The 19935-nt window shown below is 40.0% G+C and overlaps 1 protein-coding gene across 11 annotated transcripts in view; it reads left to right on the plus strand.

Moving 5' to 3' along the window:
- The window catches only part of SYNE1 (spectrin repeat containing nuclear envelope protein 1), a 446099-nt gene that overhangs the window by 289352 nt on the left and 136812 nt on the right, over positions 1-19935 (plus strand). For 9 of the 11 annotated variants that reach the window (XM_046669209.1, XM_046669206.1, XM_046669212.1 and 6 more), the window contains 5 exons: positions 1435-1602; positions 1813-1974; positions 10268-10474; positions 12062-12235; positions 15080-15271. In XM_046669209.1, coding sequence (XP_046525165.1) covers positions 1435-1602; positions 1813-1974; positions 10268-10474; positions 12062-12235; positions 15080-15271 — 903 coding nt within the window. The remainder of the gene's footprint in view (positions 1-1434; positions 1603-1812; positions 1975-10267; positions 10475-12061; positions 12236-15079; positions 15272-19935) is intronic. The other 2 variants (XM_046669210.1, XM_046669213.1) reach the window with 1 other exon arrangement.

Genomic DNA, 19935 nt, shown 5'->3' on the forward strand with positions numbered 1-19935 from the left:
AGTGAACCAGCTCAGCGATGGCAGGCTGTCGTGTGCGAGGGTGTGGAGGACTGGGTGAAGTGGAAATGGGGAGGACGAATGGATGTGAGCCTATGAAGGATTTGAGAATATCCAGTTCATCTCAAGGTGGTAACCGGGTTAGGAATGAAGAGGAACCAGTCTCCATGATCCAATGTCATCAATAAATGTTGAGGACTTACCTGGAAGCCTCAGCAACAGCAACAAAATAGGCAGAAGATCTCATGGCCGCACAAACTGACTTCAGTTAACCCTCAGAACCACCCCATGTTGAACAGATGAGGGAACTAATGTGTGAGATGTGAGTGAGTTCTCCCAGTTACGTAGCTCCTTCGGAGGAGACTTTCCACTGGGATCCGAGGTGTCCCAAGGCCTCAGGTGTCAGATTCGTGTCTGAACTCATTTCGCTACACAACCCTGCTCTGCCCTTGCACAGACCCCCCAACGCCAGGCCCCTTCCTGCTATTCCCTTGGTTTCTCAGACAGCTGAGGCCTTCTTCCATACTTTTTACCAACACATTACTATCAATAAAGTCCAGGTATTTTAAATTAACATAATTACCTTCAATAGTACAACTGCAGAAGTTGTGAACTTTTTATAGCAATTCCCAAATATAAACATTACTCCCTAATTCAATTTCTATTAATATACAGATAAATAACCATGGAAACAATTGAAAACACATGAATCATATGTTTTGATATAGTAAATTCCATTATCAATACTAATAAAACATGTAACGTTCCTTATAACACCAGACATAAAAAAAATTCAAAAATCTAGTTTTTATCATTCACTTTGATTATTTTTGGTGCACTTCCAGGAACCAAGTAGAAGGAAACTTTTTTATCTTTGTTTCTTAGAGTAGTTTTAACTTCTCCATTACATTTTCCCTTATTTAATATTAAAATATTGAAATTAATTTCTGTGACTAGTGAGCTCATAGATATTGAAGATCTGGCTATATCTGAAAAGTGACTTTCTGCAGATTAATTTTATTTCCATCAATTACTTTATTAAATTATTGAAAACTTTAATCAGCACATTACACAGCATTTTAGGAAATGGATCATTTGGATTCTCTTTTTTTGCTATACCAGTCAATCTTTAAATATGTGTACCACTTAAATCCTTTGTATTTTCATTTTATCAAGTATGAAATAAGAACGAGTTTTGGCAACTTAAACTATTGGTAAATGTGTTCATTTTTTAAATGTAAACCAAAGTTCTAAAGCAAGTGTAATTTGCTTTGATATTATCATTAAATTCTTCTTGTCACAAGAATTGACTAACTTCACTAGTTCGTGGCCCCTTGAAAGGTATGAATCCTTTCCTCCACGTGACAGATAGTACCCAGAGCATGTTAACCTAAACTTTGTCTTCCTCTTGAATCCAATGCTGTGCTTTCCCCCCAGGACATCGCTTATTACCAAGCCTTGTCTGCTGAGCGCTTGCAGACGGATGCGGCAAGGATTCACCCCAGCACATTGCCATCCCAAGAGTTCTATGAAGCAGGCCTGGAGCCATCTGCTACTGCTAAACTGGATGATTTGCAGCGTTCTTGGGAAACCTTAAAGAATGTGGTAAGTCTTTGAAACGTGGAATTGTTTAAGCCCACCAGACGCCAATGACCTTAGATTGTCTTGTGAAATACATGCGTTGAGTTGACACATCCTGTACACAGTTGAATACCCTCTCTTGGGCCACAGAGGTAAAGCAGTGAGGAAAGAAATGTCCTAATCTAGAAGATAAGGCTCTAGGAGACATTGGGTAATATCCCTTTTCTTCTTTAGATCAGTGAAAAGCAGCGCACACTCTATGAAGCTTTGGAACGCCAACAAAGGTACCAGGACTCCCTCCAGTCCATCTCCACAAAGATGGAGGCCATTGAGATGAAACTCAGTGAGAGTCTAGAGCCTGGCAGGAGTCCAGAAAGCCAGATGGCCGAACATCAGGTAAAAATAACAATGACTTCAGTTTCCTGCATGATTTAATAGGTGCATTCTTGTGGGCTAGTCGGCCAACCAAGCAAGTGTTTGGGAGAGCATACTGTATTGTTTTAACAAACTTAGCCAGCACCTCGCCATTATCACTCAAGAGAAGAACTCTCAGACTTCAGTGGGTAAAGAAGCATTTGAAGAATAAGGGGTTCTAAGTTATAATCTTGGGGTTGTGCCTGACTTGAATCATTTTTTAAAAGGTTATGGAAATTAGGCAACGAGAAACAGATGATTACATTAACTTCACTCAGACAGATGTTAAAAATGCATCAATTTAAAATGCATGCTAAGAAGATACATGTATTAAAATCTGGTTAATGCTGTAGCAATGTTATCAGGTGTACTATTAATGCACAAATATGCAGTCACCATGAGATTGGGAAATACTGCCTGTCCCCAGCCAGAACTCAGGAGCATGTGGAAACCCTATGAGAGACAGAGGAAAAGAAATATATCTTTAGATGCAAATTAAGAGCTATAAAAGCATGATGTGGTATATGTATCATCAAGTACTGGGAAATTCATCAGCTTTAAGAGTAAAACTCTGTAATTTATCTTTACTTTACGTCTTTATAGTTTTGGAACCCAGGATAACCTTGCAATACATTCTTGTTCAAATGTGTAGTCTAAGACAAAATTGCATTCTTTTATGATGTATAGGACCTTGCAATTTAACACAAAAATGAGAACATTTTTTCTAGAGACAGCATTTGAGAAATAGTGGTTTTAGGTTTTTGGCACTCTTGTAACTTCTTAAGATAGAGATCAAAGTGCAAAGCATCCATTTTTAGGCCTTATTTTGGTAAAACTACCTTCTCTGGGTCTTTCTGCTGTCCCAAAGCCACCTGTAGCCAGTCTAGTTTGGGAGAGTGCTGTAAAAATATAAAATTAAAATTAACCTTTGTTTACCTGAACCACACCCGTCATGAGGACAGTCAGGGCCTTAGGTGACTAGAGCAGTGCAATTTTCCTCTGAGCACCACAGTCCTCTTTAACTGATACTCCACTTTTCTAGTGGTCAGCGGCCACCTCACTGCCATCTCAAGGGGTTGTCTGTGGAGCAACAGTGTGCTCCCTGGGGCTCTGTCTGTCCCGCTGTCCCCCTGCCTGACCTGTGCTTCACTGTGCCTGGGGGGGCAGGAGAACGTCCTTCCATTCCGTTACAGCTCCCTTTAAGCGCCCAACGGGAATTTGGTATAAATTATCCCTGGGCTGGATGAGAACAAATTTGAGTGTTACCAGCTCAGATTATCAGGAAACTCTGTTCCAGGAGAGGGTTTATGTAGTTTGACTTTCTCTCTACTTCCGGGTCATCTCTGCCTTTGCTCAAGGCTCATCGTTCTTATCTCCCAGGAGACTGACCACAGCTCCCAAAGGCCCTTCACTGGGTGCTGCAGGATTTAGGGATTGCATGAAAACGGGAGCCTGGGAGTCAGCCCTGACGTTCCAGAGTTCTTAATTAAAAATGCAAGTTAGCTCCTGATCATCCCTACCATGCTGCCTCCTGGGCATTAGTAGGAAAACACACATAAGCTGAATGTGCCGCAAAATTATTATTTTGTTCAAGAGATTTAATGGGGAAAACTCAAAATTGCACACTAATGTGAAGTGTTTTAAATTAGAAATGAGTCTGATTTCTTGCAATTAAGGCCAATGACATAACTTTTTGTCCCTTTCTAAGTTGGGAGTGGTAATGCTAACAATTATAGCAATGAGGAGGTGCGGCTAATTCGATGATTACACATCATTTGAGCTTAACAATTATATTAATACTCTAATGAGACAGAAAGAAAATATAAATAATGTATAATTTCTCATATCATCACACATCTAACATTTTCCATCTGACGTACTGTTGCTAACTTTTGCTGTCTGTACCTACGTTCTACCAATTCTGGGACAGGGCTGCCCACATGAAAAGTTAATGGTATCACGATGTCTAAATTGGTTCTTAGCTTCTGGAATGGTACTTAAAAATTTCCAGGGGCCGCCCTGGTGGCGTAGCTGTTAAGTTCACACGTTCCACTTCTCGGTGGCTCGGGGTTCACCGGTTCAGATCCCAGCTGTGGACGTGGCACCGCTTGGCAAAAGCCATGCTGTGGTAGGCGTCCCATGTATAAAGTAGAGGAAGATGGGCATGGATGTTAACTCAAGGCCAGTCTTCCTCAGCAAAAAGAGGAGGATTGGCAGCAGATGTTAGCTCAGGGCTAATCTTCCTCAAAAAAAAAAAAAAAAATCCAAGCATTATTGTAGAATTACTATTTCTAATCCAGTATACTTTTTATATATTCCCTTAAATTAATAGAAATATTTCAATTGTTATTTCTGTCCCAATATTCTCTTGGAAGTATTAAAGAGCTAACCAAATTCCTATATTTTTCCTCTACACAGTTGTCTAAATCTACTGAACTTGGGTAGAGTGCTGTGGCTTTCTTGTTGTTCTAAATTGTACAACAGATTTAATTTTAAGACCTTAATGCAGTTCACAAGCTGACTTGTGGCTGTTCGGACTTTTGTTATCATGGGTCGCTCGTGCTTTGTGGGTGTGTGATGTCTGTGACACTAAGCTCAGTGGTGGCTAGTAAGAAGAGCTCTGAGGTTATTTTGCTTTTGTTTTTGTTTTTTTCTAATATATATAACAACTCAGAGTTTGAAATGAACTATGCTGATGTACATAGTTCTGAAAGGCACAATGAAATTCACATTTACCTTTGGTGTCGAACCAAACATGTTTTCCCCAGAGTGAGTCACTTAGAGAAGATCGGGTACTTTTCTAAACCACATAAGTGTCATGCGCGCGCCCTCCTCGTAAACACAAGTCAGAAACCCAGAGATGTGCTTTTCATCTCTCTCTCCTTATTTTTGAGTCAGATGTTGTAGAGAAGCATCTGGCCGCCAACTGAGACAGTTATGAGGGTTAAGACAAATTTGACTGCTAGATCTTTTTGTTTTGTTAAATTGAAGTGAAATTCACATCTCATAAAATTAACCATTTTAAAGCAAAAAATTCAGTGGCATTTGGTACTTTTACAGTGTTGTACGACCACCCCCCTCTGTCTGGTTTCAAAACATTTTTGTTACCCCAAAAGAAAACCCCATCTTCAGGAAGCTTGGCTGCTGGGTCTTGAAATTAAAAACTTGAGCTATCTTCCAGAACTGTCCACTCGCCCTTGAGAGTAAGCTGAAGCACAAATAGAGAGGCTTGACTCTAACAGGATGAACACTAACAGTTCTAGAATTCCTAACTCCTTTATTACTTACTGCAGAACATTCAAAGAGCTGTTTTAGAACATTGTGCGTTTGAAGCAGAAGCTGGTGACTTCATTGTAAACCTGACTGGTCAATTCACTGAGATTAAATGAGGTGCCTTTTGTTTGGTGTTTTTTCCCTGGTGGTTTCATGATTCAGATACCTGTGTTTTTGTTTGCTCTTTGGTGAGGAAGATTGGCCCTGAGCTAACGTTTGTTGCCAATCTTTCTCTTTTTTCTTCCTCCTCAAAGCCTCAGTGCGTAGTTGTGTGTCCTTCTAGTTCTTCTATGTGGGATGCTGCCTCAGCATGGTGTGATGAGTGGTGTGTAGGTCCATGCCTGGGATCTGAACCGGTGAACCCCAGGCTGCCGAAACAGAGTGCCCGAACTTAACCAGTACACCGCCAGGCTGGCCCCAGATACCTGTTTTATCTTGAGGCTGCTTTGGGGGTAGGGGGAATTGCCAACACATTGTGCAAAAAACAGCAATGTGATTGTGGGTTATAGTGGTGGGAAGGAGATAAAAGGAGACTTCAGCAGGTCTTTTTGGAGACACAGATTTTGAAAATCTGGAATGGTAACAGGAATGAGTAGGAGGCACTATAAATGTGGATGTTTGAGGACAGGCTTGGAGGAGAGAATGAGAATGAATGCGGTGTGAAATAGTGAGGAGGCTCTTCTTGCTTGTACAGGGGAACAAGGCAACAAAAGACATAACGAGGTCAGTCTAGTTGTGGAGAAGCCTTTAAAACAGAGAAAATAATGTGAATTTTGTACTTTTGGCAGTCAAGTACCAAAAAATGATTTTAAAGTAGAAGAAAATAATTTACTGGCCGAAAACCATTTGGATGTATAACAGGATCAGTTTGTAAATTCATTACAATCCCATAAAAAAGTCCCAGCAAATTCTTTGGTGGAGATTGACAAGCTAATTCTAAAGTATTTTGCAAGTGTGTAAAAAAATATACTTGAAAATGGAAAGGGTCAAGAATAGCCGACACAACCTTGAAGAAGATGAATGAAGTTGAAGGTATCCTACCACAGAGTGAGACTTCTAAAGCTACGGTAATTGTGACAGTGTGGTATCTGCACAGGCAGCCAAGTGGGTCAACGGGACAGAATTAGGAGCCAGGAGCACAGTCACACCTGCACAAACACTTGACCTGTGTCACAAATTATACTGCAAAACAATGGATGAAAAATCATCATTTCAATAAATAATGCAGGGTCAACTGGATATCCATTTGAAAAAAAGAGAATTTTGAGCCCTACCTAAATTGGACACAAAAACTAACTTCAGGTGGCTTGTAGATCTAAACATGAAGGTAGAAAAAAAAGTCTTAAAACAGTGCTTCTCAAACTATCTGTGGTGAATAACCTCTTTTTTTAAAAAAAAATTCCAGCCAATCACAGATCAATATTTTAGTGAAATAAAACAAACTCTCGCTTGAGTATCATGCCAATGTCAAGTTGCTATAAAAGTTTCTTAACACTTACTCACGATATCTTTATCTTGTCATGCACTAGTGACACATATTTTGCAGACTGACACCATTTCATGGACCACACTTCAAATAGCGTTCTTCTAGAAGACAATATGTGAGAATATATTCATGTTCTTGGGGTAGACAAAGATTTCTTAAATAGGACACCAAAAGTCCTAACTTTTTTTTTCCAAAGTTTGGCACCTGAGCTAACATCTATTGCCAATCTTCTTCCGTTTTTTTTCTTCTCCCCAAAGCCCCCCAGTACATAGTTGTATATTCTAGTTGCAGGTCCTTCTAGATCTGCTATATGGGACGCTGCCTCAGCATGGCCTGATGAGCAGTGCTAGGTCTGCACCCAGGATCTGAACTGGCAAAACCTTGGGCCACTGAAGTGGAGCCTGCACTTATCCACTTGGCCACAGGGCCAACCCTCTAATTTTTCCTTTTTTTTTTTTTTTGAGGAAGATTATCCCTTAGCTAACTACTGCCAATCCTCCTCTTTTTTTTGTTGAGGAAGACTGGCCCTAAGCTAGCATCTATGCCCAACTTCCTCTACTTTATACGTGGGACACCTACCACAGCATGGCTTGCCAAGCCGTGCCATGTCCGCACCCGGGATCTGAACTGGCGAACCCCGGGCTGCCAAGAAGTGGAACCTGCGAACTTAACCACTGTGGCTCCAGGCCGGCTCCTTTTTTTTTTTTTTTTTAGGAAGATTAGCCCTGAGCTAACTGCTGCCAATCCTCCTCTATTTGCTGAGGAAGACTGGCCCTGAGCTCACATCCATGCCCATCTTCCTGTACTTTATATGTGGGACGCCTACCACAGCATGGTGTGCCAAGTGCTGCCATGTCTGCACCCGGGATCCAAACCAGCAAACCCCGGGCCGCTGAAGCAGAATGTGTGCACTTAACCGCTGCACCACCCGGCCAGCCCCCCCTTATTTTTCTAATAAAGGAAAATATTGATATGTTAGACTACAATAAAGTTAAGAACTTCTGTTTATCAAAGGTCACCACTAAGGAGGTCTACAGCCACATCACAAAAAGGGAGTAGATATTTGCATACAGAGAACCAGAAGAAGGCCCTCCTGTCCAGAATATATAAACAACTTCCCACATCAATAAGAGAAGGACAGACTCTAGTAGAAAATGGGCAAGCGATTTTTAGCAGGCAGTCAAATAAAAGCGATCCAGATAACCAACAAGCATAGGAAAAGTGCTCCATTTCATTAGCCATCAGAAAATGCAAATTAAAACTACAATGAGATACCCCTGAGAACTCACTGGAAAGGCTTCAAAAGAAAGGATCAACAAACCAGGTGACAGTGGAATACGGTACAATGATGACAATGATCATCTCTTTCTACATGTAACAACGTGAGTGACTTTCACAGTCATGAGAGGAAGTGAAAGAAGCCAGACACAAACAGTACAGCAGGTATGATCCCATTTAAAGAGCTCAAAAACGGGCCAAAGTGATCCACAACGTTTACAGGTCAACCCTGTGGTGACCTTTGGGAAGGCAGGAGGTGGTAACATGGAGGCAGGCAAGGGGACCTGTGGAGTCCTGGGAACGTTCTGTCTCTTGATCTGGGTGGCAGGAGCATGGATGTATACTGTTTGTGAAACTTCATACAGCTGTGCACTTAGAGTCTGTGCCCTTTTCTAGATCCATGTAATTTCAGTGTAATAGTTTATTTAAAAAATGAATTGGACATGGTGACACTTGATATTAGGGAAAGAGGAAGGTTTTTTGTTGTTTTGTATTTTAAATATTTATTGAAAGCCTGGTCTGAGGAGACACTGGGCTCACAGTGAAGCCTACAGTCCTGTGGAAGAGGTGGGAAGTATGCAAGTCGGGGGGTACAGAGGAAACTATGAAATATTACTGAATATAAAGCCTATATTTTTTTACTCAAAGTTGTGATTGTCCCTCCTCTGGTGGGGTCTGTTTCTTTCTTTTTTTTTTTTTAATGAGTAAGATTGTCCCTGAGCTAACATCTATGCCAATCTTCCTCTATTTTATGTGGGATGCTGCCACAGCATGCCTTGACAAGCAGTGCTAGGTCTGTGCCCGGGATCCGAACCCACAAACCCTGGGCCGCTGAAGTGGAGTGCACGAACTTAACCACTACACCACCGGGCTACCCCTGGCCTGTTTCTCTAACACGTCATTCAAATCCTAAATGAGAATTTCTCCTGTCAAGATTATGGCTAAAGAGCAAGTCATAAAATACGAAAAATGAGAAATAAAAACCATGTGTAATTATGATAGATGTTAAGCAGGAAAACAGCATATTATTGAGAGAGAATAATAGAGATTGCTTTTTAGTTTGGGTGGTCAGGAAAGATCTCCTAGGTGTGACAATTAACCTAAGACTAGAAGGATGAAGAGAACCAATCACACACAGAATGGGAAGAAGAGCTCGTGGAACAGCATGTATAAAGGCCCTGAGGCCGGAAACAGACAATAAGCCACTAAGTATTTTAAAGCAGGGGAGTGAGAGGATCTGATTTACCTTTTTAAAAGCTGGTGAAGAGTGAACTGGAAAGATAAGAGTGTAAGCAGGTGGGCCAGCCATTCGACCATTAGAACAATTCAGATGAGAGAGTTGGCTCTGACTTGGGGGTGGCAGAGGGCGTATGCAAGATATATTTTGGAGGTAAAAGTAATTGGATTTGGTGTTGGATTGGATTTGGTGAATGAAAGGGAGAAGGTGTAAATAATGACTCATAAATCTGGAGCTCAAGCTTAAAGAGATGGGTGTTCCCTTTACTGAGAGGAGGAAGACACAGGAGGAAGCAGGCTTTGTACATAATGAGATGGAGATGCCCAAGAAATAGGTAAGTTGAATATAGAAGCCTGGAACTTAGGACCGTGCGTGGGTTAGGGGTATAAGCCTTTGGACGTGTTCAGCTTTAGAAAGCATTTAAAGCCTTGGGGATGGATGACATCACCTTGGATAGACTGTGAAGAGAGAAAAGAGGGCCTGCAAATTAGCCCTGAGAAACTTCCAATTTTAGAGTTGGGAAGAGAAGGAGAAAAAGGAGGAGAGGGTGACCACAGAGAAACAGGCAACAGATCTTTCTTGTCTTCTATAATGTGAGTTTTGGATTAAAATGCCGCGCTGTCTCAGACTTGGGGAAATGTGGAGTGGGAAAAATCATGTTGAGGAAGAGAGTGATGAAATTTTATTTTCAACGTAGAATTGTAGACTCCGGCATAAAGGAACACACCCCGTTCAGATTACAGATGAGCCTGTTGACAACCAGAAAGATTAATTAACGTGCTCAAATTCAGTTAAGTTGGCGACACAAATGGGTTTAAAGTCAGAAGTTTCCTGACGTTCAGTCTGGTACTTTCATTATGAAACGTAGGTTCATAGACCTCCCGTTTGCTGGCTAACGGACTTCGAAGTGAAATATCTTCTCCAGTCTCAGTCGGTATGAAACTAGGCTGGTGACAGGATCCTCAGTCCAAAAAAGTGCGTACATGAGTGTGATGCCACAGTCTTTCCCACAGGCCTTGATGGATGAGATTCTCATGCTTCAAGAGGAAATCACTGAGCTCCAGTCGTCGCTCGCAGAGGAGCTGGTGTCCGCATCCCCGGAGTGTGACCCCGCGGAACAGCTGGCCTTGCAGTCCACGCTCACCGTCTTAGCGGAGCGCATGTCCACCATCAAGATGAAAGCATCAGGGAAGCGACAGCTTTTGGAGGTAGCAAGTAACTCTGAAGGTGCCCCTCCCGTGCAAATTCACTCTTAAGGTTGTGTTGACGAGTATGCGGGTTACTTACATGATCTGCGTTCTTATTGTTTCCCACTCATGAGAAGCTGGTGTTGTGTCTCCAGGAGGGTCATGTGAATAGAGCACTGAGTCAGTGTGTAGCCGTGAATGTGTCTTTTCACCCCTTTCTGACTCATTTCAGCGTGAAAAATTGAGAATGTGGAAAGCAAATACTTGGTAGACAAGAGTCTTGTGAAGAATAGTTTTAGGTTTGCATAATGGTTTGCTATGTTTGAATAAGAGCCTTTTATGAATAGTGGTCCTAATACTGTGAAGAATGAATCCTTAGTCAGTGGTAGCCAACGCAAGTAGGTTAATTCATGGAAATACTCTTGCGATTCTGGTTTTCATGTTACTTAACTGTAATATTATTTAATAGAGAGATTTTGGTAACAACATATGAGGTAAAAATAAGCTGTTTTCCTTTTGTTGTTGTTGTCTTCGTATTCCTGGCCCTAAACATGTATGATGTCCATATTGTTGCTCCCGTAATTTGGTTAGTCTGGAGACCCTGTCAAGACCTTTAGAGCGTCTGTCTAGCAGCTTCTCTGGCACATAATCAGTTCTCATTACATTTCTTATTATATGAACTTAATGAGATTTTATTTAGCTGTTGATTATACCATAATTGAATTAATCAAGACTATTGTTGGATGTGTGGGTTCTTTCTAGTTGTACCTATTAGAAGATTATTCAAGTCATATATTCATATATTTCTTGTTTTAGAGAAATTTAAAATCAGTGTGTCTGCTCTAGTTAATCTCTAAACTATTTAATAACAATTTCGATTTAAAAATAACAATAATAAATTATTAAGAAAAATTTTTAAATAAGGTATTTAGAGTACCTTATCTTCAGAATTAACTTTTTAATGCAGTAATATGGTCCCTAATCACTCTATGAAACCCTTGTAGAATTTCAAAATGAGTGATTGGCTGGATTTTTTTAATATCAATTATGTGCTATCATTGACAAAATCCAGAGATCTAACTAAAAAATTTGAATTTCTGCCTTCACTCAAGAAACTGGTCACACTGGGCACCCCCTTCCTGGGGGGGGGGGGGGTCCATTGCCTGAAACTGCATGGTGCTGCCCCTTAGATGGATCATGGGATCTTCAGGTTTCCACGGTCCCCACCACTCCCTACAGTTTCCCAGTCATTGAGATCAAGTTTCTCATCATTTACTAACTGTTGTATGCCATTATTTTTTTCTAAAACTTGATCAATTTCCATCATTCACATTACCTTCCTGGTCCTGTAGGTATATTATTTAAGAATACTTAAACTCTAGGTGCATTTAAAATCATTGAAGGAGCTTTTAAAAAATACTAATCTTGAGACTCACCTCCAGAAATTCTGATTTATTGCTCTGGGATGTGGCCTAAGCATAGGTATTGTTTTAAAGTTCCGCAGGTGATTCCGATGTGTAGCCAGGGCTGAGGACTATTGTTTTATGTGTTGAATCCTGATTATTTCACCTTGGGGTGATCTGTGTTATGTTCTACTTAATTCATTAGGAGAAGTTAAATGATCAGCTGGAGGAACAGAGACAGGAACAGGCCCTGCAGAAGTATCGTTGTGAAGCTGACGAGCTGGACCACTGGCTCTTGAGCACTAAGGCCACCCTGGACATTGCACTGGGTACGCCCAAGGAGCCCATGGACATGGAGGCCCAGCTGGTGGACTGCCAGGTAAAAAGATGGTCTAAAGGACTATGCCAACGTTACAAAGCACATTTTGTGTGTGTGTGTGAGGAAGATTAGCCCTGAGCTAAAATCTGCCAGCAATCCTCCTCTTTTTGCTGAGGAAGACTGGCCCTGAGCTAACATCTGTGCCCATCTTCTTCCACTTTATATATGGGACGCCTACCACAGCATGGCTTGCCAAGTGGTGCCATGTCCACACCCGGGATCCAATGGGCAAACCGCGGGCTGCCAAAGTGGAACGTGGGAACTTTGCTGCACCAGCAGGCTGGCCCCCAAAGCACATTTTTTAACGATAGAAAATATAATGGTAAAAAGTGTTGGTTTGGATATATGATTTTTCACATCCCATATGCTTTATATATTTAGAGAGTAGAAAAACAATACCTTATAAAAGCTTAAATGAAATCCAAACTTAGAGTTAGTCTTTTTGAGAGATTTTACTGATAGTATCTACTCTTTAGAAAATCTTCAGCTTCCTGAAGCATAGTTTTTAAAGACTAGACACCAAAACACTTACGGTATCTATATTTGGTGGCCCACGAGGAATAGAAACCCCATGGGAAGAATTAGTACTTGTAGAACAGCCTGTGGATAAACCCAGCCAGGTGCCCAGATGATCTCCTGTAATTTGGGTTCTAATTCTGATATATTATTTGGAAAACTTGGAAAAACTGTCAGTTATAGGCAGACAGACTGGAGTAGAGAATTTCTTCCTCTGATGTGAGGTCTCTAGGAATTAATTAATGTAAGGGGTAATGGCCTTAAGCTTTTTATTACAATATTATTTCCTTACCTCTTTATTATAGAAAATTTCCAACACACATGTAAGTATAGAGACTAGACAATGAACTCCAATCATCAAATTTCAGTGATTATCAACGTATTTGATTTTACATGTGGCTGAAGTATGACTTACCAGCTCTTTCATTTAGCTAACTAGGAAGCCTCTAGAAAACCCTACCTAATCTGCAAGGTTAGATATCAATATGCACAACTTCATATTTCTCCCATTTAGAATCATAGGAAATATACCAAAACCATTAATTAATGAACACTAACTTTTTTCTTAATATGTAAAATGCCATTTTGGTCATTCTTTTTATGATTTGAGATTGGTTGTAATATTGATCACTATAATTTAGATTGTTAAATTCTTTGGGCAACTGACCTATGTGTATTCAAAGCATTATTATTCTCTGCCTTGATGGTAGAGAATAAAGAGCTATGTGCGAGTGTTTTCTATTCTTTATTTCATCTTTTCTAAAGTTTCTTTTCTGAAAAGAGACATCTATTTTTAGCATTCCCTTCTAGCACTTGAAATTACCACATGCACTAGCATTTCCAACTTATGTTTTATCATTACACCCACCTCTCCCTTTTGGATGTCTCTATTTTTATAGTCATGCGTAAAGTCCGTAATTCAGATAACATATTTCAGAACTTTTACAAAGTATCAAAATGGTATTTTGACAATATTTTTAGAAACCGGAAGCTTATGGAATCACACAAGTACACAACAGTTCCTCAGTCAATTCGAATATAGTATTTAAGCCACTTGTATAATTGGGACTGTGGCTGTGACACAGAAGTAGGGCCACCTTATGACTTTGGAGGTCCTGGGCATTTGGCTTCCATGGACCTCTTCCTCTATAAAAATACTAAAAATTATATTTTTATTTTACAATTGCTTTGGTACAAAACCTAATATAATCCAGGGTGAATTTATATTATATTCATTTTTTTCTTCTGATTAAAAAAAAAGAAAATTAGAATTAAGACATTTTCTAGGGTCCTGAAAAAATCATGGGCCCTCAGCACCATGCCAATTGTGCCTAATGGAAAAGTCAATCCTGCACAGAATTCTATGAGTTTCTCAAAAATAATCCTCTGGAAATCACCCTTTAAGCCTTATTTCATTAAAAATTTCACTCTTCCATTTAGTTCTAGCTTTCTGGTTCAAACTTATATTCTTAAAAGTTGATGGCAGTCATTCTGGCTTTGTACAGGGAAATAAAATACCTTTTCTCATTAATAATTACTTGATTGAATATAAATTAGAAAGTGCCTTTCAGAGAGTTCAGAGTTAAATGTGAAAACAGAACAATTTCTGTAGAATAAAATGGGTGTTATTTGTTTTGCCTGATTTTGTTGTTGGTGGTGGTTTGTTTGTTTGTTTGATTGAAATCTTTCCTTGGAAGAGTGGCAACTTTTGCTTCTCTGGATTTAGCCTCCATTTTGAGGAAAACCTTGCAGCATTAGACAGTTGTCACAGAAAGTGAAAGTAAAATCTTTAGAAAAAGTTTCAGAAATGTGAGGTTAAAATTACGTTATATAAAAAACAAAAAAATAAAAATCAAGAAATAAGAGCAACAATCTGGAAAAAAGAAATCAGTCCAAAGAAGTAATGTTTTAGAAGAGAGAATTCTCTTTAAATTGACAAAAAAAGGATGGATCATGTGATGTCTTTACTACTGTTAGCCATAAACATCACAATATAACACTAAAATAAGAAGATAATAATGGGATAACACTAAGGCGTGTTTTTTTTTTTTCCTCCTTATCTGTTGGCTATATAAAATGTGCTTTCCATGGGTTTTTCCAATATATTTTTCATTATGTAATATCTAATCTTAAAAAAGAAAAATTAAGCTCAGGGAATTGCAAAAGATCTGTATACTGCTCTTCAAGGCTGTGGGAAAACTAGGAAAAAAACGTGAAGGCATGTTCTTTTGGTGAAAGACTAAGAAAGTATTGTGTTTCTCTGTGAGAAACAGTCTTTGCAGAGGTTGGCAGGGTGTGTGAATTTCATTCTTGTTTCTGTGGTTCCAGAACATGCTGGTGGAAATCGAGCAGAAGGTGGTAGCCTTATCGGAGCTCTCCGTCCACAATGAAAACCTGATGTTGGAGGGCAAGGCTCACACAAAGGATGAGGCTGAGCAGCTGGCTGTAAAGCTGAGAACCCTCAAGGGGAGCCTTCTGGAGCTGCAGAGAGCGCTGCATGACAAGCAGCTCAACATCCAGGTGAGGGCTCCAGCCACTGGCAGCAACGCAATGCTGCACAGGCTGCTGAATCTTTGTGCGTTGCTGGCCTGCTTCTTCTGAGCCTGTGACATTTAAAGGAAAAGTTGGGGAATGATACATACTCACATGTAAACCTGCTTTATATAAACTATGGCATAGATTTTCAAACAGATTTTGTAAGGACTACAGTCATGACTGACATTTTGGTCAATGATGACCACAGACGTGACGGTGGTCCTGTAAATTAGTACCATACAGCCTAGGTGCGTAGTAGGCTCTACCATCTAGTTTTGTGAAAATACACTCTTTGATGTTCGCACACAGTGAAATTACCTAATGATGCCTTTCTCAGAATGTATCCCCATCATTAAGTGACACACAACTGTGTTTGAATCCACAGACCTGAAGATTGCAGGATAGGAAAAGAAAAGAAAATGCAAATAAATAGCAAAATCTAGCAAATACACTGTTTTAAAAAATATTTAAATGTGGGTCATAGATTAAGCTATCCTATAACATTTTTACATTTTTCTTTTATTTCTCCTACATTCTACTTCTCAGATATAGTCAGACTTTTTTGTTTAGTGCCCACAACTTTAGACTTATCATATATCCCCGGTGAATTGAACCTTTTGCTATCGTGTAATGACCTTAATGTTCCCTAATAATGATTTTCGTTTTATATTACTAAAGCTTTTTTGGAGTAACATTTGCCTGGTATATCATTTAGCTTTCCTTTGATTTCACCCTTTCTGTGTCCTGATGTTTTAGATGTGCTTCTTATAAAGAACATTTAACTATATTTTTTTGGTTCTAAACATTTATCTAATCAGAAAATCTCTGACTTTTAAAGGGCAAGTTTAGTCCGTTTAAATTTATTGTGATTACTGATGTGTTTGGACCTTTATTATCTTATTTTTTGTTTTCTATTTTTGTCCTGCTCTTTCTAGTCTTCTTTTTCCTTTTTAGCCTTTGTTTTTAAGTGGCTGAATTCTTTCCTCTGTTTTTTTTTTTACCATGCATACCTAATAAACTCTACATTTATATCTTAATCTCTCTCCAGATCAGTTTAAGAACCTTAGCACACTTTCACTCAGATTTCTTCCCATGCACTTTTCATACTGTTATTGTCTAGTATTTTAATTTTGTTCATTTTTAGTCTTTACAAATTAGATATTACTATTATTATCCTATATAAAAATTAAGTGACTGTTTATTGAGAAGCTGCTCTGTGCCCACTGCTATTCCATGTGGTAGAGTGAAGGAGCATGGGAAAAAACCTACCTATCTGTACCTGTATATCTATGTCTATATATTCCTATCTTCAAAGGATTAGTGTTGGGGGAGACAGATAATAAATAAAATGAAAACACGTTCTTATATACTAGGTTAGAAGATGGTAAGAGCTCTAGGTGAAATGCCATAAGGCAGGTAGGTAGAGAAAGGCAGGGCTGGGTGGATTATTTGCAATTTTAAACAGGGTGGCCAAGGCAGTCTCCTTCGGGTTACGCTTGAAGGAAGGTTGCGTGAAGGAGGAGAGTTCCAGGCAAAGAGGAAAGCAAGCACAGAGGCTCCCGGTGGGATCGTCCCTGGTCCGTTCAAGGACATCAGTGTGGCTGGAGTGGAGTGAGCAAGAGGAGAGTGGTGGCAGATGAGGCCAGACAGGTAACAGGGGAACCAGGGTGCAAAGGACCTTGTAGGCGTCGTATGGCCTTGGAGTTTTACTCTGGGAGAAAGGAGAAGCCACTGGAGTATTTGGGAAAAGAGGAATGACAAGGTCAGATTTTAACCGCTCTAGGGGACCAGGGTGGAAGCTGAGACACCAATGAGGAGGCCTACTCTAGAGGTAGAAGAGGGGAGAACTTCTCAGATTCTGGGTAAAGGAGAAGATGAAAACTATCTGAGGAACAGATCTGCGGGGGAGAAAGCGTAGTTAGGTCAGTAGTTTAATTTTGAACAGGTTAAGTGTGAGATGCCTGTTAAGTGTCAAGTAATTGGAATTCAGGGGAGATACCTAGACTGGAGTCATCAGCCTCTAGATGCTTCTTAAAGGCATGAGACTTAATGAGATAACCAAAGGAGGGAGGAGAGATAAAGACCAAGGTCCTGGAACCAAGCCCTGGGACACTGCAGTGTTGAGAGTTTGCAAGATGTGGAGGAGCCCACCAAGGAGGGTGAAAAGGGGAAACTAGAGAGGTGGGAGAAAGGCTGAGATTTTGGTTCCTGGAAGCCACTTGGGATAAAGGAGGTAAAATGAGGCTTGGGAACAAACCACTGGGTTTAGTGATGTGTAGGTCTTTCGTGACCTCGACAACGGCTGTCGAATGTGGAAGAATGGAAAGAGAGACGTCATTCTTAGATAGAAATACAACATTTTAAAGACATCAGATTCTTCTTCTACTAACGTATAAGTTTAAGTTATTCTCAACTAAAATAGTAACTGTATACTTTTGGTATGTGACAAAATGATAACGGGTTTACCTGGAATAAAATGAATGTGAAAATAATCATAAAATTCTGAAAATGAAGAGTTATCAGGGGCTAGTGTTATCATATATTAAAATACAATATTACAATAATTAGACTAGTTTGCTATTGGCACAATAAATGAATGAGCAAAAAATTAAACAGAATAAAGATCCCAGAAAGAGACCTGAGTATATAAGAGAATTTGGTAGCTGTTGGTGGCATTTCAAATTGGTGGATGAAATATGATTCGCTGTGTAAGTAATAATAAGAGGAGAACCACTTAAAATATGATAAACTGGAATTCCTATGTCATTCTTTGCAGAAAGCAAAGGCAGCACAGATGGATCAATGATTTAATTGTAGGGGCCGGCCTGGTGGGGTAGTGGTTAAATCTGGTGCACTCTGTTTCGGTGGCCCAGATTTGCAGGTTTGGATCCAAGGCGTGGCCCTACACCGTTTGTCAGGCCATGCTGTGGCAGCATGCCACATACAAAATAGAGGAAGATTAGCACAGATGTTAGCTCAGCACTAACCTTCCTCAAGCAAAAACGAAGAAGATTGGCAACAGATGTTAGCTCAGAGTGAATCTTCCTCACCAAAAAAAAAAGATTTAAATGTAAAAATTAAACCTGAAAAGTTCGGGTTGTATAGGTATTTAAAAAAAATCTTAGAGGGCTGGCCCCATGGCTGAGTGGTTAAGCTCACACACTCAGCTTTGGCAGCCCAGGGTTTCGCTGGTTTGGATCCTCGGTGCAGACATGGCACCACTCATCAGGCCATGCTGAGGTGGCGTCCCACATAGCACAACCAGAGGTACTCACAACTAGAATCTATAACTGTGTGCTGGGGGGCTTTGGGGAGAAGAAGAAGGAAGAAAACAAAAAAAGACTGGCAACAGATGTTAGCTGAAGTGCCAAGCTTAAGAAAACAAAAAACAAAACAAAACAAAATCTTAGGGTAGAGAGGACCTGTGCCAGTATGCCCAAAACCCAGAATTTTAGTTTTTTCAAAACTACTACACAAAAATGAAAAAGTTCTGTATAACCAAAAAAATATTAACCAAATCAGAGGGCATGGAGAAATAGGGAAGAAACCGCAATTCACATGATAAAGAATTAATTCTCTTAATTTCCACAAATCTTTTTTAAATCACTAAGAAAAGGTCACCTAATAGAAATATGGACAAAAGATAGAAAGAAAGAAATCAAAGAAATTAAAATGGTCAAGGAGTATATGAAAAGATATTTGATTTCACCATTGGAGAAATAAATGCAAATAAAGACAAAGTACAACTTTTCACTTTAAATTTACGTACTTTAAACTGCACAGACAGTCTTACTTTGCAAATTAAAACAAAAGAAAAATGCTCACGGTATTAAAATTGAACAAAACTAGAAGGATTTTGTAACTGTAAAAGTATACATCATTTCACTTAGTTTTATAAAAGCTACTATCAATCTAAGGCATTGTGCATTCCCCCCCCCCCCCCCAATGGTGGTATGTGAATGAACTTAATCCCAAAAGAAACCAAAACAAAGGGAGAGACTTCAAGGTTCCCTATGTGGGAGAGCTTTCATTTATAAAATTCCAATTGTGCCCTAACCCTGGAGGCAGGTGGGGAGGGATGGGGCACAGGTGGGCATTAAACAGGGGTAGGGACACAAATTCCAAGGCCTCAGGGCCTGGGAAGGGATATAAGTGAGTGAAGCAGGCCTAGTCAGGACCTTGGTGAGCTGGTACTCAGTTCCAGCTGCTATCACACGAGAATCTATAGGCAGCATTGCTAGGTCCTCCAGAGAAAGGAAATTGGGATTTATATCCAAATGTCCCAATTTTATTTTATTTTATCTTATTTAAAAAATTTTTTTTGAAGAAGATTGGCCCAGAGCTAACATCTGTGCCCATATTCCTCTACTTTATATGTGGGACACTGCCACAGCATGGCTTGATGAGCTGTGCATAGGTCTGCATCCAGGATCTGAACCTGCGAACCCCCGGCTGCTGAAGCGGAGTGCATGAAGTTAACCGCTGCACCACCAGGCTGGCCCCTAAAATCTCCCAATTTTAAAACATTGACATTTCATTCTAAAATTTTGAAATAATTTGTGTGGCAGACAAGGCCTGTCCAGAAACCAGCCTTGGTTCTTGGACCCTCACTTTAGAAATGCTGTTCAGTCTCCCCATCCTGGTCCCAC

The sequence above is a fragment of the Equus quagga genome, chromosome 8, assembly GCF_021613505.1.
Source record: "Equus quagga isolate Etosha38 chromosome 8, UCLA_HA_Equagga_1.0, whole genome shotgun sequence".
Taxonomy (NCBI): domain Eukaryota; kingdom Metazoa; phylum Chordata; class Mammalia; order Perissodactyla; family Equidae; genus Equus; species Equus quagga.